The sequence below is a fragment of the Anopheles darlingi genome, chromosome 3 (assembly GCF_943734745.1).
Source record: "Anopheles darlingi chromosome 3, idAnoDarlMG_H_01, whole genome shotgun sequence".
Lineage (NCBI taxonomy): Eukaryota > Metazoa > Arthropoda > Insecta > Diptera > Culicidae > Anopheles > Anopheles darlingi.
Window position 1 is genome coordinate 28,085,939 of NC_064875.1, and position 27,241 is coordinate 28,113,179.

The window sequence follows — 27,241 nt, forward strand, 5'->3', positions numbered from 1 at the left end:
CGTGTGAGAAACTCTACGAAAAACTCTAGCATTCTATACATTGACGTTGCAGCAACATATCGGGCTGGCTATAACACTGGCGGGGTTTTGCCATTCTGGTGTTCCCCGAAAAGTAGTTGACTCCTCCTAGCTCTCTACCATACCATGTCAGTGATCGAGCCGCTACAATACACGCTTGTTACTTAAAATCTGGCTCGCTTAAGCACGTTTATTGCGCTGCTGGTAGCTGGCGCTCTCTTCGGTAGCCATTTGCGCTGTTGGTATGTGTGTCTGTCTGTTTTGGGGGTGAAGGAATGGTGTGCATTAGGTGTGCCTGGGAAAAAGGACACCGGATTGGACCGTCCACCGATTGGTGCGGTTTCTACTGTTTCATGATCGACTTCCTGGTGCCAGCCGTACTAGTGATGCTGGTGGTGACGAGCGTGGCACCGGCGCTACCTTTGCTGCTGGATTGGTTCGGCTTGCTAATGGCTTTGCTTGGCGAAGTTTTACTGCGCTTGCCAGCATCATCATCCGTTTTCGTCTATAACTTTCAAGTAATAAACTCCATGTCAATGTCAGCTCGCTCGCGGGCTTTACGCGGATGCAAGTCCGCGGTGTGATGTGTGATGATGTGAACAAATACTCTGTGTTGTTAGATGTTATGATTGGATGCAGGAATGGCGTCTAATGGCGCGAATGGAAGCCTAGTTACACGGATCACAGGATATGAAACACCGAATGATTGCTATCGTATGCGATCGTATGGGAGGGGGAGGCTTAGAATGATAAAACGAGGCATACACTGTCAATCCAATCAGACACAGCTCAGCAACTCCAGCATTCGCCTTCGCTTTCAACGAAAATGAGTGCCGAATGGGTGGGTTTTTGCGGTTACGCTACCTTCAACTCGCCAACGCCAGGGCTGACGATGATGATGATGATGATGGTGGTGATAATGATCACATTGAGCATGCGGTATACGATTCGATGAAGTACTACAACCGTCCGTGGTTTTTTTTTGTGTGGAGCAGATCCGTTCATCCATCCGTGTGGATGTGCGGAGGATGCGTGTCTGCGCTGGGTTTCTAGTCAAGCTGCTTACACAAATAGCCAACAGTTCTACCGCGGTGACGATGCAGATCATGATGGGTCCCACCGATGCGCAGATCGCAGGATACGGGGTATAGGGTTTCTTTTTTGTTTGACATACAAGTACTAGCTTATCGGATTACTTTATGCGATGATCGGGAGTTTTAAGTATTGGGTTTTTATGAGCGTATCTAGGGTTAGTAAGATAACAACAATAAATAGAGAGAAAGAGAAAGAGAAAAGGTGAAAGATACATGGAATACGAGGAAGAAGACAGAATGATAAAGAGAAAAATTGGAAGGATATTGATCGGCAGGGGAGTTTGGTGAAGGGGAGCAAGGATACGGATGAATGAGCGTACATCAAACACGCAATGCTGATGATACTACGCTAGAGCTATGCCAAATGTAGCAACAAAGTAACAGGAAAGTGGCAACTAGTCGATGAGGTAGTTGATCTCTTTTCCTGTTGTTCACTTTCCTGTTGATCCTGCATAGGTCTAGCGAAGGGGGATGTAATGGCGTACGGTTATCTGCATAGCTCTAGTGATGACGAACTACCGGCAGATGGTAACGCGAACTACACGGTAGGAAGTTGATACTACAAGGCTGATTTCAGGATGATGAATAGGTGAATACGTGTTACATTGAAACTTACATCAAAGTCGCCGATCGTGAAACGTGTAGCTGCCAGTGACTGTGGCGGTGGCAGATCAGGACTTACGACCTGCTCGTCCGAGTTAGGCGAAACATCGAGAGAAGCGAGTAAGCGATTGTACCACAGGCACACGGCACAGAAGGGCAGATGGCAATGTATCGAAATGGAGGAAAACGGCGGAAAATGGTTTTGTTACATGTACGTGTCGCGTTGTTAGTGTATCGAGAGTACAGCGATTGATTGTTTGTTTTGCAGCCCACGTAAGTAGAGAGAGAGAAAGGAAGAGAGAGAGAGAGAGAGAAGGAGAGAGAGAGAAAGAGAGAAAGGAGAAGAAGAGAAGACATCGTGATGAAGATGGGTTAGTAGATGTAGACACATGTTTGTTAAAAGCTGCTAAAGTTAGCCAACGATTCATTTACAGATGAAATTGGATGTTGCACCGGTTTTGGTCAACTTGTATGAACCATGTTTCAGTATCTTTGATGCACCGACAGCTGGACAGCTTTGCAGTTGGAATATGTTTTTTTTAGATTACGATGGTTTTAGTCATTAAAGAAAATGAAACTATACCTTAAACAAATTTATAACTAACCTTACTTAGCCCATTCTCCCATCCCGCATGTGGTTGATCTTTCATTTTTTAACTAATAATTTAGTAAAAAAATAATATTTTGCTATCTACAGCGAAATCAAGCCAATACCAATAACACACACACGCACACACGCACACAAGAAAGCATACATAAAATAATAAAAAAATAAAAGGTAGAAAGGTAAAAGAACCCAATAAGTCCCCATTCTTATGTCATACTGTTCGCATTGAGTACAAATCAATGCCTTCGGCGCCAGTAATGGCCACGTCTTCGACCGTTTCCCCTTTTTGCAATGGGAGTTTAAAATATCTGATCACAAAACTCTTAAGAGTTTCAGTGTTCAATTCGACCAAACAGTAGCAACCGTTGTCGTCGTGTTGCATCGCATACCGGCTGAAAAAGGACTCGACATGGCACCACAGAGGGGCGGCAGTACTTACGTCGTCTTCGTCAATCATTTCCTTCGTCGAGGCGGTTGTTTCGTTGCGTCGAATCGAGCCCTGGTGAATATCCAGATCGACCTTCAGGATTTGGAAGCGTCTCAGCAAGAACACGACCGGCATCGGCAGCACACCGGCAATGATCATGGCTAGTGCGATACCCATGACCCAGTTGGGGTACGACTTGTTTTCGATAACACCCTGCACCGGAAATGGCAAACGGAAGTGGGAAAAAGCAGGTTAACGGCCGGTCAATCATACTCCCGCGTGTTGACCCTCACACGTACCAGTTCGCCGTTCCAGGCACCGTACGTCGGATTCCGGAGTATCATCGAGAGTACGGACGATAGCAGAATACAGCCCATGATGGCGGGTCCAATGTATCGCCAGGTCATCTGCCAATAGATCCCTGGCCGAGTACCGGTCATTTGGTAGATATCCTCCGTGAATCTTTAAATAGAGAAAGGATAGGATCAGTTTCGGTAACATAGCACATTGATTGCGGCTATTGTGGAACATACTTCTCGTGACCGTAAATGTAGATAACGGCGATCATCTCCATGAGTGCCACTACAACGAGACCGATCGTACCGGCGAACGAGTCAAACATCTTGAGCCAGTACTCGCCGGCACCGGTCGTGAAGATAAGCCCAACGGAGAAGCAGAAAGCACACACGACACCTGGAAGGGATACAGTAAAGGCGGGGAATCAGTATCCTGCTGCATCAGTACCAAGTGCGCCGCTCGCACAAAGGTCCTACCCGTTACGTAAGGCTTCCGAATTCGCTTGAAGATGTCGATATCGAAAATGGTACACAGCATTCCCTCGAGGATACCAATCTGGGAACCGAGCCCCAGCGAAAGCAGCATAGTGAAGAAAAGCACCGCCCAGAATGGTGATCCCGGTAGCTCCACGATCGCTTCGGTAAACACGATGAATGCCAAACCCGTTCCTTCGGCAGCCTGTGGAAATGGTGTAGTACGTTAGAAGCTATCATAAGCAGCAGCAGCAGTAGCAGCACGGCTGCAAGTGTCTTACACTGGATAGCTGATCCTCGAGACTGCACTTCTCAAACTCCCAATCCTTCAGCATCGTACTGTTTAAACCGGCCATCACGTGCTCGTACTCGCTGTTGTCCACGTGTACCGACTCCAGGAGACTGTGCTTCACCAGGACATGTTTATTGCTGTGTGAAACAGTAAACGGTACGGTATAGTTCACCTATGGTATAAACTAAGCGAGTAAGGACTTACACCTGAATACAGCGATCAACGCCCAGCGTTGCTTTGTACCCTAGGATAGCGAAGATGACGACACTCGCGTAGATCGCGGTGATCGCATTACACACCGACACCAGCAGCACGTCCCGTACGCAGTTGTTCTTCGGTGTGTTGTAGCTACCGAAGGCAATCAGTGAACCGAACGCCAATCCGAACGAGTAAAACACTTGCGTGGCCGCATCGAGCCAGACCGTCGGTTCGAGCAGCTTTTCCACCTTCGGCGTGTACATGTGCATCAGGCCGGCGCCCGCGCCCTTGAGCGTGATGCCACGGATGAAGAAGATGGTCAGCACGATGTACGGGAAGAGCGAGGTGAAGTACACCACCTTGCCCGAGCTCTGGATACCCTTCATGACGATGAAGAACACCACGGTCCAGGACAGCATCAGGCACAGCACGATCCACCACTTGAAACCGCCGGTTTCGTCTATGCTCGGGGCCGCATCGAGCGTTGTCCGATACCAGAAGTACGCCGTCTCGGACGATCGTTCACACTCTTCGATATCGGTTCCATTGATCTGCGGACAGGTACCCCAAGGTAGTGGGTACTGGAAGGAAGGAAGGAAGGAATGAAATGGATAGTGGAGGCTTCACTACAACCGATCGGATCCCTTAATGGCGGATACCTACCCGGAAGCTGTTGAAGAAGTAGTAGAAGCACCAGGTTATGATCACATTGTAGTAGATCGCCACAAAGAGCGTGACGATGCAGGAGCTGATACCGATGCCACCGAGCCACGGGTGGATAGTGTTCCAGACGCCGAGCGCACCCAGTCGCATCCGTTGGCCCATACCGAGCTCGATCAGGAACAGTGGTATGCCCTCGAGTATCAGCATCACCATGAACGGTATGAGAAAGGCACCTGCAACAAAAGAGATGTGGAACAGTTGTGGTGACAGTGAGTCCGGTGTGCACTCCAAGGGTTTGCGCTTGTTACAGATAAGAAATGGAACATTCTTGTAGTAACCGGCTTCCCTTGCCCCGACATGTGCCATGTGCTTTTCGCGGGGATTTTATCAATCAAATTACGCTGATTGCATAGGGGGTTTCTATGTTGTACCGGTTCAATGGACCCGTTGGAACCAGATGGTCGCCGTAGTTCCGTGGACTGTTGTCGGATTCACACGAATGGGGAATCAGCATCACGGAAACCATTTGCCCGAGGTCAGTCCATCACATTGATCGTCTCGACACATACACATCTCGGTTACGACACGACCAAGTCTACGGTGCTATGGTGAGGCCACGTGCACCGCGAATACCGCGAGGTGGTTGATCAGAGGAAAGCCACCGTTTTGCTGCGCTTCACCGAACGCCATGTCCGATCGGCTTGTTGGATTAGTCTAGCTTAAGGCGCAATAATGATTACGCGCGCTCACCATACTTTGCGATGATGTGTACATATTTTCAACGACAACGACGACAACGACGACGACAAAACACGTCATCCACATGTTCGTCGAGAGTGTTCTGCACTCAGACCAGATGATTCACCTGGCGTCGTGGGTGGCGCAGGAGCAGCAGACCGCGAACGAACAAATCGGGTCGACGCTAATGACGTTGCCGATGATGATGCAAGGTCACCTCTTGGAAAACAACTTCGTTCTACTATTTTTAGCGCCACGGTGGTAGAACTAGTCACGCAACTACACATTAGCCATGGCTGGTGGTCGCGGTGGTAGCGCCGAGTCGCGCCAGCAACAATCGTCCTATCCATCGTGTCGTCCCACTAACCATCCCTCCAGCTGACTTGTCGGATGCGGCAGAGGAAGTGCAGGCAGTGGCGGAAATAATGGTTGAAGCGACGGTTCTGTTTCGCTAGCTGGTGCCCCATTTTGATTTGCGATGCAGCTGATGCAGTGGAAAGCCCCGGAAAGTCGAGGGAGGATTCCATTTGATGTTCTGCACATGCTATCACGTGCTGCTGGTTGGTGTATGATTTGTAGTTTCGCTGCCATGCCTTTGATTGAACCCCATCGCAATCAACCATCGCCCACGATTGTAAATCGCCGGATTGTACATCCATTGAGCGGATAGAGACGAGTGTAGGTCAATCAAAGAACATAATGGCTATAATAACATTCTTTAAAAACTTCCACCATTTGAACCAGATGTTTTGTGAGCCCGACCTGCAGTGCTAGTTGTAGTTCCTTTTGTGCCAGTACGAAGGTAATGTAAATCAACGCTCAGTGAGTGTTAATAGGGCAGCTATGGTAGGCCAGGCCAGCGCTTTGGTTTACATTCAGTCAGTGAATGACGATCATTAAAAGTGTTCCATAAAGTATGATAATTGTCGAATGACTCGCAGGCATCTCGCAGGAGCACTACTAGGTAGGTGGTGTAGAAGGTAATAGCACTCATGGTTAGCCCGTTACGTGATGGTTACCGTTTCGCGACGAGAGTGTGCTGGAGCTACACTGAAAGTCACGCGTTTGATGCTCTCCCCCCCTCATTCAGCCCGGAAGTGGCCAGAAACTTGTTGGCAAAGAATGCTACAACACGAGGTGACAGATACGCGACAAGTGAAGATAGAGAGTGAATATTATAACAGGTTCGCTAGTTATGCAGTACGCTATCCTTGGCATTCGTTTTCCCTTTTTTCGATTTCAGAATGTTCTTGGAGTAGAGTGGAGTTCAGTGGAGCTCGATTATGAAGGAATGCTCATAAAATGATAGTTCCTCAACTTGCATGTAAGGTTAGGTTTCATTAAACGGCGAAGGGACTGTGAAAGTTCATGAGGTTGTTCAGCAGTTTCTATTTAACGTTTGGCATAACGGGTAGCTAACCGATAATAAAATGTAATTTTATTTTATATAATTGATTTTTTACTTTTTTATTGCAACTGATACTGTTTGAATCATGGATATCATGGAGCAAAATAAAGTAAACAGCCATGGGCTAGCAATGGCATCCTTCTTATGATATCATATCTTTTGTAACATTCGATACAAAGGGACCAAGGACAGTCATGTATCGTGATTGATGATTATATCGTAAAACACTTATTGGAGCAAAACTAATGATAATAAAAACAATGTCTTACTAAAAATTTTAAAGATATTTAAATTCTATTAATAAAAAAATATTTAACACGATGCATCCTACGTTCATTCGGAATCACCGCAGAGGAATTCGCGCCTTTAGCCTGCACTAAATTATTGCATAAATATTATAAAATAAAACAATCGTGCAAATTGACTTTTTGCATAAGTTAAATGTTAAAAGCATATTTGATGTAATCGTGTTTAAAACTGCTTTTCGACAACAATTTCAAATAAGCATATTAATCAAACATGCTATCGTTCTTAATTAAAGGTTTAGTATAAGGAAACAGCAAAAATATCCAAAGGATAGGGATGAATTTGCATAAGTCTCGTGAAAACACCATTGAAAGATGCAATCTATTCCGGTACAACAATACGTACTAACTGGACACGGAAGCAACCACTGATTGCCATTCATGTGACAGTTTTACATTGTTATACTCACACACACACGCACACACACATGCTGGACCACGTGTTGCAAAATCACTAACAACCTTTAGGAAACCCTTCAACAGGGTAAAAGCGGCCTTGCTCCACATATACCATACTCTCTTACCATCTTTCCTACTCATGCATTCCACCCAATATGGCAATATGGCCAAGCCCCTTCATGACTCCCCTCCCCCCATTACTGCGTCGATATGTGCATCGATAAAAAGCGTCGCGACCGGGCGGCCAACCAACCTAGACTGGTTCGCAGTTGCATTGGAAGGAAAATATTGAATTCAAACAAACAATAGCTTGCACCGTTGATGGTGTTATGATGTTCACAATCAATGTTTACCGATCTAATGTTAGTTTGATTTTCCGAGTCGCTGTACCCCGGGGGCTGGGTGTTTATTATGGTTCGATTGCCGACCGCGTGCACCGTTGGTACTGGTGGATAAGTGGTTCACGTTACGTTTTTCCATCGCACAAAGCCAGGAGAGAGAGCAAGTAATAGCAAACCATATGTCAAAGGTAGTGCTCAACCAGCGGCGGCTTATGATGCGAATGTTGGAGAAGGAAATTCATCCACGATATTAGGAGTTGAATGAAATAGTTTTATCCGTTTTAATTTAACTTTTAATGTAATGTTATCTACTACCTCATCTTTCAGACAGTTCTCGGATTCTAGTTACCAAATTCCTTGGGTTTTTTAAAAAATACATTTATTACTATCGATAGCGTTGTTCGCTAACAGTTTCGGCTAGTTTAGGCATTGGTTCTAATTCTCCATATACCCATAAAAGGTCGCTGCTTTTCGGTATCGAAGTCGTTCATGTCGTTCACGCGAAAACCACTTCCAATGTACCATCCCTCAGCAAGGGACCTGTTCGCCATTAAACTTCCTTTAAAAGACTATGTCTGGTGTTACACTCAGTACACTCAGTATCATTTACAAAATTCAACATTTCCAGTTGAAAACAAGTGGGTATTGATTAACACTATATCAACTCAACCAATACTGCGTTGGAGGCTCAATAACGGTAGCTGTTAGACGGATACTTTATAACAAAACGTGCGTCGCTACGCTTAAAAGAGGATGGTTATTTGAAATTAGATTATTTTTGAGTTGCTGCTTTATGTGTGACTATTTTTGTTAATATTTGCTGAGGATTTTACTTTGATAACTATGATTGTAGTCGAAAAAACTATTCGTGGAAGTTAATTTCCCAAGCACTTTATTGCTCATCACTCTTCGCCAGTGTTACAAGAATCCTCCTAAGAAAGCGAGCTGAAAAATTGTATTTTTCCTTCCGCTACAGGTTTTCGACTGGTCCTTGGCGCGCGATCGCGCTCGATCGCGGGCGCTTCGTCCCTGTAGCATTGGTTTTTTTGCCGCTAGAGGGCCCTTTCATTACCTTTGACTGTCACCGGTGGTGAAGTACCAATCACGTTTGGCAACAATGATTTTGAGCCCATTTTTGAATTGCATGGATTGGTCAGCGAGGAGAATTACTAAACTATCATCGGCATTTAATACTTGGCTGAAACGCTTCCCTTTTGCGCGCGAAGGATCGGCAGCTTTGCTGCGCACCGAGTAACGGGGACGATTCGTTTCGGATGCAATCCCGTCGCCTTTAGTTGCCTCTCGCTTTTGGGGGCCTATCGAGCTCAGATTTCTTTTCATGGGTGCTATGCCTCCGGAAAGAATTCACCTCGCTTTTGGAAGACTTTTGGCGTCGCAAAGAATTTAACCAAAAAGAGTAGTTTTCTAATCAGATTCCCATTTATTCGCAAATATCCTGCTCTTTTGCACCCCGGATAGGCCGGTGTCTCTCTTCGGAACATACATACCACAACGATTCAATTCTCCCATAACTGAGCTGAACTTCTAATGCCTGGAGTTAGGACCCAGCGCAACAGCACTTATGGAATTGTTAATAAGGTGTTAGTAATGTGTGTGTTCTTGCACATTTTGAATTTTTGTACATAATTTTTTTGTAGCATTTATTTGAACTTTCATTTTTGATGAAATTTTAAAAATTCGAATTGTGAATATTGCCCCAGTATGCTTTAATCGGTTTTAGCTGAGCCTTCTAGGATAAAATTCTCATCAATTAAATTAATAAGAGCTGACAACGCTCCCTGGCGGTCAGTATTGCAACTACTGTTCGGTGAATTAGTGGATTTTCAAAAAATCATTAAAAAATAACTGTTTGAGCTAGGGCTATGAAAAATTTGGATTATAAGTTTTTTTATATGAAAAATCTAAGAAAAATATCAAATCAAAGTTTAACAGAAAGTAACAAAAATAATTTTCCTAGTTTTTCAATAACTTAAGGGGGGGCTTTGGTTATTTTGGGTCAAAAAAGAGCTTATTTTTGACGATTTTTAGTGTCCAGTCAACTTTGATTTTTTAAAATAATTTCATATTAAACTACAACTTTTCAAGAATATTTCATTCTATTTTGGGAAAGATTTGTTCAGAACTACGTTCTTGGCATTCAATCTAGAAAGGCAAGTTTTCAAAAATGTACTTTTTGCGGTGTCCACCGTAGCTACGTGCTGGATCATCAGAAACATTCAAATGAATATTCTTTTGTTAGATTATAAGTTTATCCAGGTAGCCCCGTCGAGTTTTTGTTAAATTTCCCATTTTTCGATTTTTGGCAGATTTTTGAAGTTGAAAAAGTGATACTTTTTTCGATATTGCCTCAAACAATGAGCTTTACATAATTTACAAGATTATCTAAAAAAAAGTATCAACAATTTTACAAAAACTCAACGGGGCTACCTGGCAAATAGTGTACAGATTATATGTTCAAAATTTCAGTCCAGTAGTTTTCATGCTACGATTGGCACCAACTTTGAAAACGCAGGTTTTGAGAAACGCGATTCAAAATAGCGAGATGCATTAAGTCTTGTATGAAAGGCGGATTTTCAAAAATCTATATCTTTGTCAGTTTTGTTTCGATTGATCCCAAAATTTTACAAAATATTCTTGAAAGGATAAGAACTCATAAAAAATTGTAAAAAGCAAATGCGAAGAATTAAAATAAAATACCGAAGCCCCCCCCTTAAGTGATGGGGACGAAATATAGTTTACATCCTATTCTGATACTTACAGAAGATACACATAAAGTTTGGTTCGAAGCGGTTCAGCCGTTTCGGAGGAGTTTGGACACAAAAAAACGTGACACGAGATTTTTATATGTATAGAAGAAGAAGAAGATAGATTCAAATGCTATACCGGGTGAGTCATGTCGTGTGCAGTAAATCGTACAAAATGAATTCACGATATTAATAAATCGCACCAACGTGGGTCAAGCACGAGCGCATCAGCCATCGTTATGCACTGTAACTCGTGCCTCGAACCTCATTTGACTCAACGATGGTGAACATCGCGGCCCATTGCAGCGCGAATCACGACGACGACGACGATGCCCCGCCGATTAACATCGACGATCCATATGCTCGCGATGCTCCATCATTCATGTTCCACTTTACGCCCCGTGATGATGATGATGATGGTGATCGATCACCAGCTGGATGGTTGGATAGTGTGCGCACCGCACGCAAACATCCGTCAAGATCAAGTGCAGCATGAGCTTCACTCCGATGCTCTGCGCCATATGTCTGGCGGCGGTGGTATGAGTGACACACCGAGCCGTGTTAGTGTCGCTCGACTTTGCCATAACCACACGCCATTAGTTGCCGGTATACCGGTGATTGCGTGGCTTGCCCACTACCGGTAACGCAGCTAGCTGGGTCAGTAGTACCACCTGCCTTTTACTCATGCCCTTCCCTTCCCTACACCTACTACCGTACGACCTAATGACACGCATACCCTTACTGCCCTGTAGAGGGAGGAGAGGTGCAGTTAGCATTTTCATGTATCCCGCATTTTCCACGTGCAGTATGGTCATGGTGCACTTGGACGTCTGGGCCGTCGATGGCGCCACCACACACACACACACTTCTGATACACCGAAACCACATTCGCTTCGGCGATTGATCGATTGACGCGACGTGACCTGCAACCGGCGCTTGTTCTGTAGCTCGAATACATATTTATAGCAGAACCAACCCGCCATCATCCACCGGGGGTGCACTTGGCCCCGTACCAGCAGATTCATTGCCACGCGGATTCCGCGGTTTCCTACTGCCGGCTTCGGTTGACCGGCCAGTGGGTCCATTGGCGCCATTGGCGAGTAATTTCCGCGATCGCTTGCGACGGCGCCGCTCGTTGTTGGTTTCTGTGGTTTGTGTTCTGGAATTCCACCGTTTTCCAAAGTGCTGTTTACGGGCGGTGTGTGTATGTGAAGGCCCCGGCCCCGGTGGGCGGTGGTCTGTCCGTAGCATAGATTGACAGCACGGCGTTGGCGTCGTCGACGGCGGCAATGTAATTGCGTTGTGCGGTCGGGACTGAGTGACGTGTTAATTGGGCAACGCAGCGCCGGAGAACGATGCCGGTGAGTGACATGGTCACTCATGGCCATCGTGAATAACTCTTACTTAGCGAAGAAGATCGACTCGTGATCGCATGGCGGATTTTCCTAAACATGGCGGATTCTCCTAGGGCGGATAAGATGGAGGCGCCCAGCTGCCCATCTCGGTGGCGGCGATCGGTGAGTTAATGTGATGGTGACCACCACACCACACCACAACCACCGCAATCAAAAGGTAGAATACTTGGGTGTTTGGGCTGATGTCTCAACAATGCATTGGACAATCGTATAAATAGCGAGCGTAATCGGCGGCTAGCGGCCATTGACGTGGCGTGAAACAGAATAATCAAAATGTCATCAGTGGCTTAGGAAAGGTGGTGCAGCACGGTGCCACACACACACAGCAACTGTAGCTAATGTTCGATTCGATTAAACATCGACGATTTATCGACGGTCACTGGCTTTTGTCTCGGTGTTAGATCGATGCGGCGAGGGCAGAATGTAAACTGCCATGACCACGATTGCTCGATATCTGAGAACAAAACACAGTGACACAGTTCACAAGTAAAGTAACCCTCCACCCCCCCCCCCCCCCCCCTTCCCACCATTCTTGTGTCCCTCGGTCGCCCTTGGTTAAAACACGTTGGCCGCTTTGTTAATTGGTGAGAGCAAAAATCGTCGATTGACGCGGAATAGATAGATTTTGCGTTCGCGTTCCGATGCTTTCGGTTCTCGCTTGTGGCCGCGATCGTGGACCAGAAAGTCTGTATCAATCGAACGACACCGACAATGGGTGCTGATTGGAGCAAATTTGTGTAATTGATACGCTGACCACACAGTACACACACACACGCGCACATAGCGCACGATTCAATCAGGCTCACTGGCCAGTGCGGTGCCGGGACCTTGGCGATGTGCGCAGGTCATTTTCGGGGAGGGAAAGGCTGCTTAACTGTTGGCGCCACCAATGCGGTGCCGATGTAACGCTATTACGAAGCAGTTCTACTAGTAGTGCGAGAAAAAAACGTTGTCTCGTGTGTGTGTGTGTGTGTGTGTGGGTTTGTCCAGCGAACTATGGCTTCGGTGGACGTCATCTTGGAAGAATGAAAATCGTATTCCTGTGCCAAGGTGTTGCGCCTAATCCGGTATACTAATTCAACTTAGTCTTCTATATCATCTGATAATAATGAACCATTCTGTAGGTTCTTCCTTAACCTTAGGTCGGTTTTTGTGTAGAGATGGATTTTAGTGAGAAATACGCGGTTACTTCATTTGAAGCAAACCACATTTGGCTCTTGTTACAATTGATTTTCTACATCCAAACAAACATCCAAAACAAAAATATCTGTCTTTGTTTTATTTTTCAATGATTATAGAATGTTTTATGTTTGTAAAAGAGCATTCGTGAAAAAAGGCTACAACCCACATGAGGAACACGTTCTATCGAATACATCATTTGGTTTCGGCGATTAAAAAAGTGATTGATTGTAATATGTAATGCCACAGAAATAATCAGGGGAAGAGTTGTATAAGTTACTTTACCATGTCTCTATTCAACATTATTAAAAACTAAACTAAACTTGATCGGATAATGGATGTTTCTCGCATAAGCCTTGCTAAAAGGTCGGTGGAGTATCCATTTGAGAAATAGTTTACCGGAATTCAAGCAAGTCGAGTATATATCGAATATTCGTTACTGATGAAAAGCGGATATGTTTAGAAAAATCGAAACAGGAAAAAGTTATGTCTTTCTCCTGGTGAAAACACACTAAAATGAAATTGTTTCGATTAGACATTTGTTATAGTAAGAATGGCGGGGTGCAGCATTCGTTTTTAAACATAATGACCCGGCCCAAACAGGGTATGTGCTAGAAGAAGTAATGAATTTATTCAACGACTCATGGACAGTTTAAAATCTGCGATGGATATAGATACCACACTGACACATGCCACCAATGATATGCAAAATACCTTCAAAGCGTATTGTATTGTATTGTGTTCAAATCACAACACTTCGGTCAAAACTGCGTTTAAATATTTTCTAAGAGGAACGACATATGCGGACGAAGGTGATGCTTTCCAAGATCGCATTATTGGATGGGGTATTTGATAAAAACAATATAATTCCGCAAATTTTGAATATTGTTACGATAAGCTGTTAGTCCATTTGGACAATTTGGACAGTATAGGCATTGTACATAGACTATGGTATGGCGAGCACTAGAATAAAATATAATGCGGGTCTATCTAGCAGCAGCTAGAATTATGAACCCAAAACACAAAACAACTAATGCCCTAGCTATGTGAAGCAGCACAGTAGCGTTAACAGCAAGACCCAATCGCTTCATAAAATGACACTACCATTATTTAATTTAATTTAAGAGGATTAGTGTAATTTGTCGAAATGGAACTCATGGAACGGTTGATCCAATTAATCCCCATTCTGCACCAAAAGTGTCACAATTTAGACCAGTTGGTCAACACATTGTGGAAGTGGAGTACAGGAAACCGGGACAAGCGACTTGCATGAGCATGACCAACATGAAAAAAAGGTTTAAATATTTATTAACCAAATACCCACTGAAAACGAGCGGAAATCAATTTTACCGCGTCACTAATACCAAATGGATTCCACTGAATAGTCCAGTCGTTACTTATGTTCGTTTTCAATATCGTGTAATCCCTGGATAAAGAGATCGCTGGGCAACGGCATACAGCGCCACGGTAGAGGTACCCCATACGAGGATTGCGTCAAAATCTACGAAAGACTACGAGGATAGGAAGCCGGTTTTGGGCAACGGGCCAAACTTACCACCGCCGTTCTGCTGGCACAGGTACGGAAACCGCCAGATGTTACCGAGTCCGACCGAGTAACCGATGATACTGAGGAAGAACTGCATCTTACCGGACCAGGCGGCCCGGTCGGGGTCACCGTCGGGCAGGGCGCCGGCCCCATCCCGCGACCCGATCGAGCTGCGATCCGGCGGTGACAGCATGATCGTGACACCGTGCGTTCCGTCGCCGCGGGCCCGCGTGTTCAGCGGTGCCATCTCGTGCCCGTTGTTGCTCCGTGGGCCCGGTACCCCGTCCACTTTAGTCGCCATCGTCGCTGGGCGGTTCACTAGGCGGTAATCGCTTGCTCGGGTGTGGATCCGTCGTGTACCACTGTATGCAGTGCCGTTCCGTGTGACGATCCAATGTCACGGTTTGCGCGGAGTGGCAACGGGTGCAAATGCGGTTCGGAAAAATGCGGTACGGAGATTCTGCAGGGTAGAAGATCACACAATAGAGGTTACAAGGTGATGTAAGCACACTAACCGCTTCTAACAATTCAAAGAGAATTTAAATCAGAATGACATTTTGATGGATTAATTGATGGAGTAGCTGATGAACAAGGTGAAACTAGAAATCGCTTAAAGACACTTTAAATAACCGTCTTATTCAAAAAAGTACAAGAAGAAAACGTTACTAGAAAAAACTAACTAGCTAATGAGTTATAACATTACTGAAAAATGAAAGAAAACGAGTAACAATAATAAATAAACAGACAGAGTTAATGTAAAACAGAAGACTATAAAATAAAAAGTATTTGAAGCATTAAGGTACAACTGGATAAGGACAACGAATCAGACAGAACAAAAGAAAATGTTCAAAATGGGATCAAACAATACCAAAGAACAAGAAATGAATAGAAGCAAGTAAATAGAAAATATCAAAAACGTAGAAAACAAGATCGTACATAACTTGTAAATGATAAAGGATGATCTTGTTTTGTTTCCTTAATTAAGATAATCATTGTTGCAGAGGAGCAAAACGGGCAAGGCAACATCACACCTCCTACAGAAAGGAAGCGTCCACCTGATGTACACAACGCGCATTGATGGTTGAAAGGGTGCGACTTCATCGAGAATTCCCTCAAAAAGCAAAACAAAAAAAAGGAAAATGTCGCTCCGATCGTCCGAGCAACGGCATCACAAACCATGGTTTGGCTCGTTACACGATATCATTATCACCTAATGGTGGAACGAGTAGCGAATGTCCCGTTGGATGACGAAAGAACAAATTGGCGAAGGTGTGTGCTCTCCGCAGGCACGCCATGCTTAATGATACCCTTTACGGTCCCAAGTGGCTCCTGTGTATCCATCTTGTGCCTTCCAATTCCCGTTCGGTATTTGCCATCTTTTGCCCGAATAGACTGTCCTCTTCGTGTCAGCATAGGAGGGCATAGCATGCATTGCGTCAAGCACATCCTGTCCTGTCCTAGGTGGTTCGTTTCATGACTGTCCGAAATTCTCCCGTACCGAAGGATACAGTCTCTAATAGCTGTGTCGGCCACAGTGCGGTCGTTAATATGGCGTCCAAACATACGGGCAAGGAACACGGACACTTCACAAGGTAAGTGCTTCAACTGTGAAACTCACTGTGTAGGTTGGTCAACAGAAACGGCCGCCCGAAAACCCCAAAACCCCAGTAGCAATACCGCAGTGTGGCAGAGCCAACGGTACCATGAGATATCATTTACTGGATCGATGATACGCCATTTTGCCACTCGCCATATTTGACTATCATCGCCGACTTTTCGCATCAAATGCTACACTTCTGCCGTCTACTAATACTTCGGTATCTAGGGAGCCATGCGCCTCCATCGTTACTTCTCTCGGGATGCTCAGTGATGCTCCCTTTGGAGTGGTCCGGTAGCTTGTGTTCACCCTGGAGTGATAGTCCAAAATTGGAAGATGCATAAATTATGCTCATCTTTCTGTCTGTTCTGCGAATTGCTCAATTATTTTCATATTACCAAAATAAACTAGGCCAAGGACTAGATGTGACACGTGATCCGCTGTCTCAGATGGCTCTCACCCCAGCCCCAGTCGTCCAGTAATCGACGTAATGGGACGTAGAAAATGAATAAATGTTTTCCAAGTTTACCAACAAAATACTGAAGAAATAAAGACTTACCTTTTGCAAATATACTCGCGATAAATCCAAAGGCGAAGTTGCCGGTTACTCAACTTAAATCACTAAAGCGCGTTCCACGCGATCTCTGGGTTTAATTCCACGGTAGAAAGTCCTCGTCGAGAAAGGAGATTCACGTTATGTTTCGCAAATCCTTTGTCTACACTTTCACGCACATCGAAGCACTAAACGGTCACTGAGCGAACTGAACCCGGATCCTGCAAACGAACCGAAACGAAGAAACATTCATGTAATGTTGAACAGCTATTTCATGACCACTTCCGTTACTCCCGGCTAAGAGCGCTTCACCTGCGAAGCTGGAAAATATTAAACTTTCCACTGGCTGGGCAGTGTTTAAAGGAGCAAGTAGCATGAGAGCGGAAAGTTTCGAGACCATGAACCTGGAACCACAGCACGCAGTACACTGACCGGCAAAAAATGTACCAGCACACGAATGGGGAACACGACATGAGCCGGCATAGCCAGAGAGGCGCAGTGCACCAGCTGCAGCTCCACACGAAGGCAGCCCATCGGTTGGTTCGGTTGGGCAAATGGTAAATATTTAACATCGGCTACGGAGTATGGAGCGAGGGCAAGGGCGAACGATAGCGTGGTGTGTGGTGATAATCGCAACAACAACAACAAAAACCCAACACCAAAAAGAAGTGGAAGAAGAAATGGAATCCATTCGGTCGCAACCGTCGCGCACATCGGAACCGAAAATTGAGTTACGTGCTGTCCCGTGGTGGCCCCGTGGTGAAAATCGATATTAACGCTTCTCCCTCCGCGACCGTCCGTACCGCAACAAACCAATTACCATCCTTCGACGCCCGAACGTCACTCGCATGGGTCTTGACAGGAGCGTGGGCGACGACTATCGCAAATTTAGGTAACCAACTGTTACAGGATGCTTGGTACCGGATGCTTCTTTCTTGGAAAACAGCGGGATAACTGGCGCAGGATACGGTTGCTCGGTAGCAGCGAATGACCGCTTTTGGAAAACGGTTTGCTTCGATTTGAATGGCTCCGTAAGGAAGGCGTTGTGGAGTTGTGAAGTCGATGCTGAGCCGCGGGAGTGCGGCAATGGTTATGCTAATCGATATTATGAGGGCATTCGCATCCGGCAGAAGTAGCTGAAAGCGATAGTAATTATTGTACCGTATCATATCATGTGGAGCTGGTTTTCTATCAATTAAGTAATGGTTCATGGGCATACCATGCTTTCGGTCAACAGCTAGTCTTGCGCTTTTTGCGTCGACAGACCTTAAAAAAGTCATTTCTTGGCTAGAGCTTAGTGTTTCAAGAAAGATACATTTTTTTTCAACTCCATAAATCGCCTCGGTAGAGATTAATGAGCCAAATAAGTGGAACGGCTGCATCATAAAACAATTCAATGCAACCATAGTGTCATTCGGGCACTAAAGTCAATCCGAGCACGAGTCGGATTGGCGTGGAATCCGAACCAGTTGCGCCATCAGAATGGAATGGCCTATAAACTGCTGAAAGGACATTAAAAGGAAGGGTTCACGGGTTACAACAATGCTAAGGACATTATCGGAAGACCGTAAAAGAGCAGGTCCGGCTATTGCTACTGCACTTCCTTTTTTTTTATCGAAATTCATGAGAAACAGATCAAGAATATCGATTATCTCAAGGAACTTGGGAAATGGTTCCTTGAATGGTTAGCAAAAAGGGAAGTATTCCTTTTCCACGGAAGTTACCCAATTATCGATGAGTCAATAGCATCGTTTTCGTGCGCGCTATTCTGATTAGAAGAAGGTAGTTTCTGCGAAACAAAAGGTAGAACCAAACTATAGGTTATTGTACCATCTAAGTAGTGATGATGGATATTGCATCTCTTGCATTTTGCTCAGATAAGCTATTAACTGTATTGGCCATCTGAATTCATGAGGCATTTCCAGCAAAATGTAATGGTTTTCATACAGTGGGACTATAAAAGTTGATTTGACAGGACAATACATCCGAATAGTTGCCTTTGCGATTCATTCTTATTGAAGAATTTACTAAAAGAGTCTCCATTAAACCTGAAGTTCCCTACTTGAATGCAAAACTTATGCGACTTCAATGGAAATGTTGGCTCTCTGATCAAATCGAAGCCAACCAGTTTCCAATGTTTCAATCATTTTGAAATAGAATGTATAGGTATTGATAATCCTACCATTCCTCCTAAAATCATATTCATCTTCGTTAAAGGAGTCAAAAGCAAACGACCTTAGTATAGTTTGAGCCAACCATCTCAAATACTGACAAAACACAAATAAATTGTGATTTATTACTCCCTGTAACTGAAGGTGGTTAATGTCCTTGCCATCCCTTTGACATAATTGTAGAAGAAACTACGCTAGCAAACAAATCAACGCACACCACAGTGCCTATGTGCCGTGAGGTTAAGGTCAAATGCAAGAATTCTTGGCAACAACCGGAAGGAAAACTTCACCCCTGTCCTGTTAACGGAACCAGTCGGAACCAATATTCTGACCCCTTTTTATCCAAGTTCCAAGAACGAACGGATGCGTAAGACTTACGCCAATCAACCCAACATTTGCATACACATCCCTTTTGTGTCCTTGCGCCCTTACTTTATGCTGCCTCCTTGCTGGTGGCGCTATTGCCGCCTGTGCTGCACACGGTTTGCCAATTTCTAGTCCGTGCGTGCTCTCCCCACCCTAATGGTCGATTTAGCAAAGTATCACCCCGTCCACCCTTGGCTCTCACAGACCAAACGCCAGCTGAACGTGGTTGTTGTTGTTGGAAGCAACACGTTGCTTCGAGCAAAGGACAACCTCGCACACAGCGACACAGCGTATCCGAGCGCGCTCGCAGTGCGCTGGTGTTTGTGAAGGTGCGTCTAGAACAGTCCGGGACGCAATCCGCAGGGGCCTATGATTTGCAATGAAATCCGCATACAAGGACCTTCTTACCACGGCACACAGCACAAGCGCCACAATAAATCGAAACGAAACCTCAAGGGCAGCGCAATGGAGTTGCCTGTTTCCCTTTTGTGGATGGAAATCGAACACACGTGTCCTCCTGCCCTTCGCAGCAGACTGCTGTAGTTGCCAAGAGAAAGATAAAAAATGAAAGTGCTGACCGCTGCTGATCGTTTTCGTGCTCGTTCCGAGGCCCGTGTCGAGATCTGTTTGGTGACCTTTTGCAGCGTTCGAGAAGCGCCAAACCCCAAAAAAAACCGTCCCAAAACCTGGGGCGGTTGGAAGAGCGATTGCCAGCACGGATAGGACGGAGTGGCAGGTAGGAAGAACGGAGCAGCATGTAGTGCTGCTGCTGCTACTACTACTTTGCTATTTTTAGCCTCTAGCCCGCCGATTCGGAACTGACGGAGAAATATTATTTTCTTGGACAGCTGCCATCGATGCCACCACGGAGCGGATGCATGATGTATGGTGCGGTCGTGCCAGCAGCAGCAGCAGCAGCAGGTCTCCGCTGTCCGGGGTTGGCTATTCAACCAGCTCATATCCAGTCCTTCCTGCCTGCCTGCCTGCCTGCCTGCCTGCCTGCCTGCCTGGAGAAGACAGATGCGCCTGCTGCGATGCGTTGTGTGCTTGAGATATTCAAATTTCCATTCCAACAGTGCTCGGCCGCTCGGTATTCTCCTTTTTCACCATCGTTCTGCCCCCACACATTATGCTGGTGGATGGCCACTTGAACTAAATATGTCACACCACCAGTGCCGTACTCGCCCTTCGCTACGGGTTTCTCCACCTTCACCGACACGACAAACGAAAAAAACGGAAGACACGGTTTCGGTCGTTAGGCGATTGACGCAAAACGGTGGCGTGTCGTCGTCGATGGTTCGTGGTCGTCGCAATCCAAGCAGCACACCCTTCGCCGCGTTGTCCCGCGATCTCCCGGCAGATGAACGCGATTTACGACGACACACACACACGCACACACACGCACAGATCACGCAAAACAGAATCCTTCGACCGACTTTTTTTTTTCTCGCGCTCGTAATCGATCCGATAGAACCTTCTTTCGCACGATTTCCATATCCTCCCGGTCGACACAAACACACCCGCCGGAGTATTCGCCGGAGGCCAAACCGGAGGATTACATAACCTCTCCGCCCGTGTTCATCGTCCTTGTTAACGGCGCGCACTGCTTCCCCACCGCGGTACGCACCACCGCGTTCTGCGTTCGTTCTCCGGAATGCTGCAAACAGGCCCTTCTCGGATGTTACGTGACGCCACGCGGATGGTGTTTGTTTTTTCGGCCAGGGATCTAAATCCACACAAAAACAAGCAACAAACGTACCAGATTTCGTGCACAAAACACACAGCTTCAATCACACAACAGCGCCGTGTATCGCATTGCTTACTATGACCGTTCCTTCTTCCTACGTCCGTCACACACCGCGAGACGATACTGACAGACGCACAGCAGCGCACAGCCAGCGTCCTGCCAAATGGACGCGCACGCAGTAGCCTATGCGCGCCGTCGTCTGGTGGTCGTGTTGGCAAGGTAGTAGCAATGCACGGCGCCTCCATCCTCCGATGACAGCGCGCCGATCGTTCGTTCGGTTTACTGCGAGATTCACTCGAGATCTCAGAATGAATCTGTCTGAACGGATGATGCTGCGTGAGAGCGTGCCGGCGATTGATTTTCCTCGAGTGGTCGCGACTGAAATGGGGTGGGTGGTTGGGCGCTATTTGCGGCGCCCCATTCCAAAACTCACCCACCAGCTGACTCCAATGGCGGCAAAGCGCGGCAACGCAAAAATAGAAATAGGTCAGTTTTTGGAGCACGGCGTGGTGTGGCGTGGCAGGGTGTGGCAGATGGTAGGTGGCGGCTACGGCTCTCCCCAGCTCGATCACTCTCCGACACTCAACTCCGACGACGACGACGACGCGCACTATAGTAGTGCACTCCGATCCGATCGGCTCCATCTGCTCTCAACACCGACCGGCGCACCGACCCGGAATGCCAGTCCAAGGTTTGTGGTTCCAAGAGTGGTGCGACCATCTTCATTGTTTACGTGGGGGCGTTCGGCGTGGAGGAGTGCGGAAACCAATCGCGTCAATTGGTCAACATCCAAGATGCGCACGATAATTAAAAAAAACCGGACACGTGTGTGTGTGCCGAGCGATTGCTGGTGCTGTGTACCGGTTGATCGGTATCGTCGATGTCGGATCTTATCTTCGCGTTGTCCCACCTCGGTGTGACTGCGAACTGGCCAGTTAGCTAGCGAGCAATTAACCGAGCGGCGCCACACCTTGGAACACACGCTGGAAGGTCTCATCGATGCTGTCCGGTCGCGCAGTACAGCAGATAAGGGGTACCTGGCTGTCACACCAATACCAAAACGTCACCGTTGTGAAAAGGGACACCCGAAGATCCCTGCCCCAGGGCCACTGGTTTGCAATTGACGAAGGATTGTGGTGCTGGGTCGCGTCGCACACATACACACACACGCACACGGGCGCGCGCGCTCCTCTCGCGATAGCACACATACAAACAGACAGACGCACGGAACTGAGGGAACTCTCGGAAGCGAATCAAGGATGTGTGGGCCCCCCGAAATCTCACCCTGTCCTGTTCCTCTTTCTATCGAGCTATACCCGTTAAGGGGAAAACCACGCGGTTTTTTGGGGATCTAGAGTCTGGGCAGAAAAGCAGACGGCAGATTACCGGGCCGCCGGGACGCAATATCCGGTCGCTTCTGGTATAGATAGGGGTGTTCCGTTCCGTTTAAAAATAGCGTTTTTCCCCTGGTCTGGCAGACTGGAGAATGCTCGACGGTACGGCGGTAATCGGTGGTCGTTCGGCGGCTTTGATTTGCGGTTATGTAACGGCCCCTCCCGGGCCAGCCTGGAATGGCCAGACGCACTAGAGCGAGCGGCAGGAATTGCGTTAATGGTGTACACCGGTTCCGACGAGCGCTTTGCACCGAATCCAATTTTCATCCCTTCTCTGAGTGGTGGTGGTGGTGGTGGTGTTTGGGAGTGCGAGGCGATGGGACAGATCTCTGTGGTGGGTCGATAAATTGCTCCCAAGATTCGCTTTTCATTCCCGTTTTCCACATTTCCACACGGCACCAACACCCCCACATACACACACACACACACACGTGGCGACGTGAACAAATCCCAGCAAGCAGGGGTTGCAGTGTCCATGTCCATGTCCATGCACCCACACTAGCGTATTCAGCACCACGGCGGATACAATCCTCCCCACGAGGCCAAAGGGCACAGACACATACACTGACGGAGGCACACACACACACCTCTCACTCTCTGCACACTCTGGTGTATCGATTCCACACGAAAGGGAAATGGAAATGGGGGCGCCACGTTCTCCGGAATTCGGGAATCCAGTCGTTGAAACCGTTTTCTGACTGCCTGACTGTCTGACTAGCTGATGATAATGGTCTGATGACTGACTGACTGACTGATTGACTGATTGACTGATTGGCGGTTATAACGTTCCTAACGACCGTACCGTTTGAACTCGCTGAATGTACTGAACGACGACAGAAGAGTGACCTGCGTACGGGGCGCACTAGAATCTGCCGTGAACCGAGGAAACAATACCGTAAATTTTGCTGCGTGTGTGTGTGTGTGTGTCGGAGCGGGTTAGACAGGCCAGGCCGGTGGAAAAATCATTCGTTGCCACTGCCAACGCCATAGCCAGGGAATGGGGCAAACACGACCATGGCACGACGAGCGCCACTCACGCCGATTGTTGGTTCTCGACGCCGCCAATACACATGCGCCATCGGCCGCTGCACGACGTGAACTTACATCCCCCCGGTGGAAATAGCTGTTGAGATAAGCTTCAATCTTTGCCCTATACCGGTTGTCCATTAACTAGATGGTCAGGATCCGGTGGGTGTTATCCTCTGCTGAGCTGATCCTTGTAGGTTCCAGTCAAACTTGGGATCGAATCGAACCGTTCGTTGCCTAATTGAAGGCGCTGGCGGCCACGCGGACGCTTTCCCTCGTGAGTTGAGTGACTTCGGCAAGGTGGCGGTGGTGCTCCATGCTCCACCGTGGTTCGCGCTGTTCGCGATGCCACTCACTGCCGAACTCGTGCATATCCTCGAGTGTGCGCGCGTGTCCTTATGCGAGGTAATAGAAACTTGCACACATACCACGAAGGGGAGCGGTTTTTTGTTGCGATTGTACTGGTGCGGCCGGAACCCAAGGACGCAGGATCTACACCAGTGGAGAATGCGTTGAGCCTTTGCTTCCTTGAGTGAGGTATCGCGGGCTCTGGCTTATAAAGGCATCATTAAACGGGTACGTTTAGGGATGTTAAAGTTACTTACCAAGTATAAGATTTACATTTGAAGAAGGAAGCTGCTCTACGGTACAAAGTAAGAAACATGCTTAAAATCCTATATAATTATATTTTTCCGATAAGTTACATTTTCCTATGAAATTATCTGTATATACTTATGCATTTGAGGTAAATTTAGGTTAATTAAAAAAAATTGACGATTATACAAACCACCGGGTTACTAAACGGCTACTTTATTGGTCCTGTTCCATTGCTGCAGCAATGCCTGTAGCAGAACCGATGAATGAACCTCGACCATAACATACATCTTGCTGACGTCAGAGGCCACAACCAGCTGAAGGCGATGTGGGAGGGCACGAAGGGCAGCTAGGAGCACCAACTAGCACCATACTTTACATAATCACACCTTCGCCCCCAGCGCAGTCTCGTAGTTTCGGGCGATATATTCGCCGCGGACTGAATCATTAAAGCCGGATTACAGGATATCTCGCAAGGTTTACACCTTCAAATGTGCCGGGTTTGTCGGACCATTCTCCTTTTATACATTTTATTAAAGTACATTTCTGGACTTTGTATTAGCGCAGCTACTCCTATTCCTCATTTTTCTTACGCGCCTGAATCATGCCTCAGGCTACGCAATATTATTCGGATGTTTGGGCTCTCGCAGCATGTCAACATGTTCGGCGTATAGATGCTCTGACGTCATTAGAACTGGGCGAGTTGGTGCGACACTCGCCAGTAATCGGTTATTTCCGCTTTCATTTCACGAAAGTACTGCCCGGAGCCTGACCTGGAAATCAAGAATCGGCGCCACACCATCGCAATTGCAAGTGACACAAGCGAAGCTTGTAACGGACGAATGTATAGTGTGGGCTGTGTTAATGGTAGCAAGTGACGAATCAATTGCGTCAAGGCATCAGTACTGATTTCAAGGCCGACGGGTCTTGACCCATTGGTGGCCTAACAATGGAAACGGAAAACAATCGATCAGCGAGGACATTTAAGCAGATAGCAAAACATTCCAATTGCCTTTCAATCAATGTATCAATGCTGCTGCGTAGCAATACCAAACCGAAAGGGCGTTCTGCGCCATTACAGGTTTCCTAGGGATACGTAACGCTGTCTGCTAACTCTTCTTCATCCCATTTCGTAAGCATTACAAGACAGTTTTACCAGTTACGTTACATAGTTAGTTTTCTTGCTGCTAATGATGTGCTTTTTCGTGCTTTTTAATGTTGCTGGCGATTGAAGCAAGAACGAAAACCTCGTCGTTCATCGCTTTGTTGACTGTAACTAGTAGCTGTTTCGTGCGTGGCGTTTAGGCGTCTCCATCAATTCATTTCCTACGCCCACTCTTCTTTGTCGCCCGAGAGCTAGGATGCTTCCGCAGCATCATAAGCTTTAGTCAATATTTTTCATACTGCTTCGTCCTCCTACTCTAGGTTACTCTTACAACATCCGTGGGAATGGTTTCGTTTTGAGCACCAAAAGGATATCAGACCTTTTTTTGCCAAGTTGGATGTGGAAGCAAGAACTCCTGGAATCCTGCCCTGTGCTGTCAAAAGTGTGCAAGCGACAGTTAACTAGAGATTATCATTTTGATGGGTTTTAAAATATTGACACGGTTTGTTTCATGTGTTTAGTCTATCATACGTTTCTGCAAAAAATACAATCGTTCAGCTCAAAATTGAGGTATAATCGAAACGATAGTTGTACATCCGAAAGTGCTAGTATAATTTACATTGAACCTGAAGGACAGACATATCAAAAGACTAGTCCAGTTCAATCAATTCATACGTCAACCAAGGGTGAACATGTAACTTACAAATCAATAGTTGGTGTAATTAGTAATTGATACGAGTATACGAGTATGGCGAGTCGACCATTTATTGCTCAATTATTTTATTAAAAAGCGTTATAGGAATATCACTCCTGTATACACAATAATCGACGATAATAAACTTAATTTTGCAATAAAGCAAACAATATTAATACTATTGCAGGCGTTTTGTTCCTGACTAACGCACCATTCTGAAGCTTTATTATGATGCGTTGTATACCAATCAACGCCATTGTACCTTCATGTTACTTGTGCCAGTGTTAATCCTTTCTCACGACGTTCGACGGCATGCCGCTATGCTATTCATAACTCATCAACTTATATAGCGACGCTTCCTAATCCCGGCAAATGGATTTCTCATCGAGTATCTTGAATCCAATTTGTCCTGGGAGCTCCTACAGCTCAATCGTGAATGATGAATTACTACTGAATCGAAAGCGATAGTCTACGCCAGGCGTTAGCTGTAAGCGGTTACTGTTTTCTTTGTTCACCTATCACCTACACGGAAATTACACATGTATTCGGTTAGATCACAATGCTTTGCTTAATGTACCCGATGAATCGCGGTATATAACATATTACAGTTTCGTGTATCGCTGTGTTTATAGCAGCGGATGAAACAGGTACTTGATATCTTCACTTATGAGTACTCCTTTTATACCTTCCCGGTTCTTTTATACATTACGGGAGAAAACATAGCCGATGTACCCGAAAATGCAGCCAATCGCCAGGAAGCGCAGAAGCCGCACAAGGCCAATGGAGCAGATCTGTAATAAGACGTGAACGGTTTCAGTAGAGAATCAACTTTTAATTGAATTACAATCGTGGTCGTGGTACTTTGTTGGTGCTGACTCTTTACATTCAAGCCTGTATCAGTTTGAATCTGGACACACGGAACAGGTGATATCTCAGCCAAGAGGTGACGTAAAAAGAAAAGAAAGTGACCATTTTGTTCGCTTTTTTAATAACCTTTGAGGAAAAATATTGATGCAAACTATTTGTAAGTGTTTTTTATGACTTTTACCATTACTTTGCCATTAAATCTTCTTCTTCTATATATATAAAAATCTCGTGTCACATTTTTTTGTGTCCAAACTCCTCCAAAACGGCTGAACCGATTCGAACCAAACTTTGTGTGTATCTTCTGTAGGTATCAGAATCGGATGTAAACTATATTTCATTCCCATTACTTAAGTTATTCA

General features: G+C 46.2%; 1 protein-coding gene across 9 annotated transcripts in view; it reads right to left on the reverse strand.

Annotated features, from left to right (window-relative positions):
* LOC125954212 (sodium-dependent neutral amino acid transporter B(0)AT3) overlaps nt 1-23,772 on the reverse strand; it is a 29,422-nt gene extending 5,650 nt beyond the window's left edge. For 2 of the 9 annotated variants that reach the window (XM_049684314.1, XM_049684313.1), the window contains exons 1-10: nt 23,184-23,382; nt 16,925-17,139; nt 14,778-15,228; nt 4,673-4,905; nt 4,016-4,590; nt 3,801-3,948; nt 3,523-3,724; nt 3,283-3,442; nt 3,049-3,211; nt 2,762-2,962 (exon numbers count right to left, since the gene is read on the reverse strand). In XM_049684314.1, coding sequence (XP_049540271.1) covers nt 2,762-2,962; nt 3,049-3,211; nt 3,283-3,442; nt 3,523-3,724; nt 3,801-3,948; nt 4,016-4,590; nt 4,673-4,905; nt 14,778-15,069 — 1,974 coding nt within the window. In that variant the 5' untranslated portion in view covers nt 15,070-15,228; nt 16,925-17,139; nt 23,184-23,382. The other 7 variants (XR_007469022.1, XR_007469021.1, XR_007469018.1 and 4 more) reach the window with 7 other exon arrangements.
* Nucleotides 23,773-27,241: the final 3,469 nt, after the last annotated feature.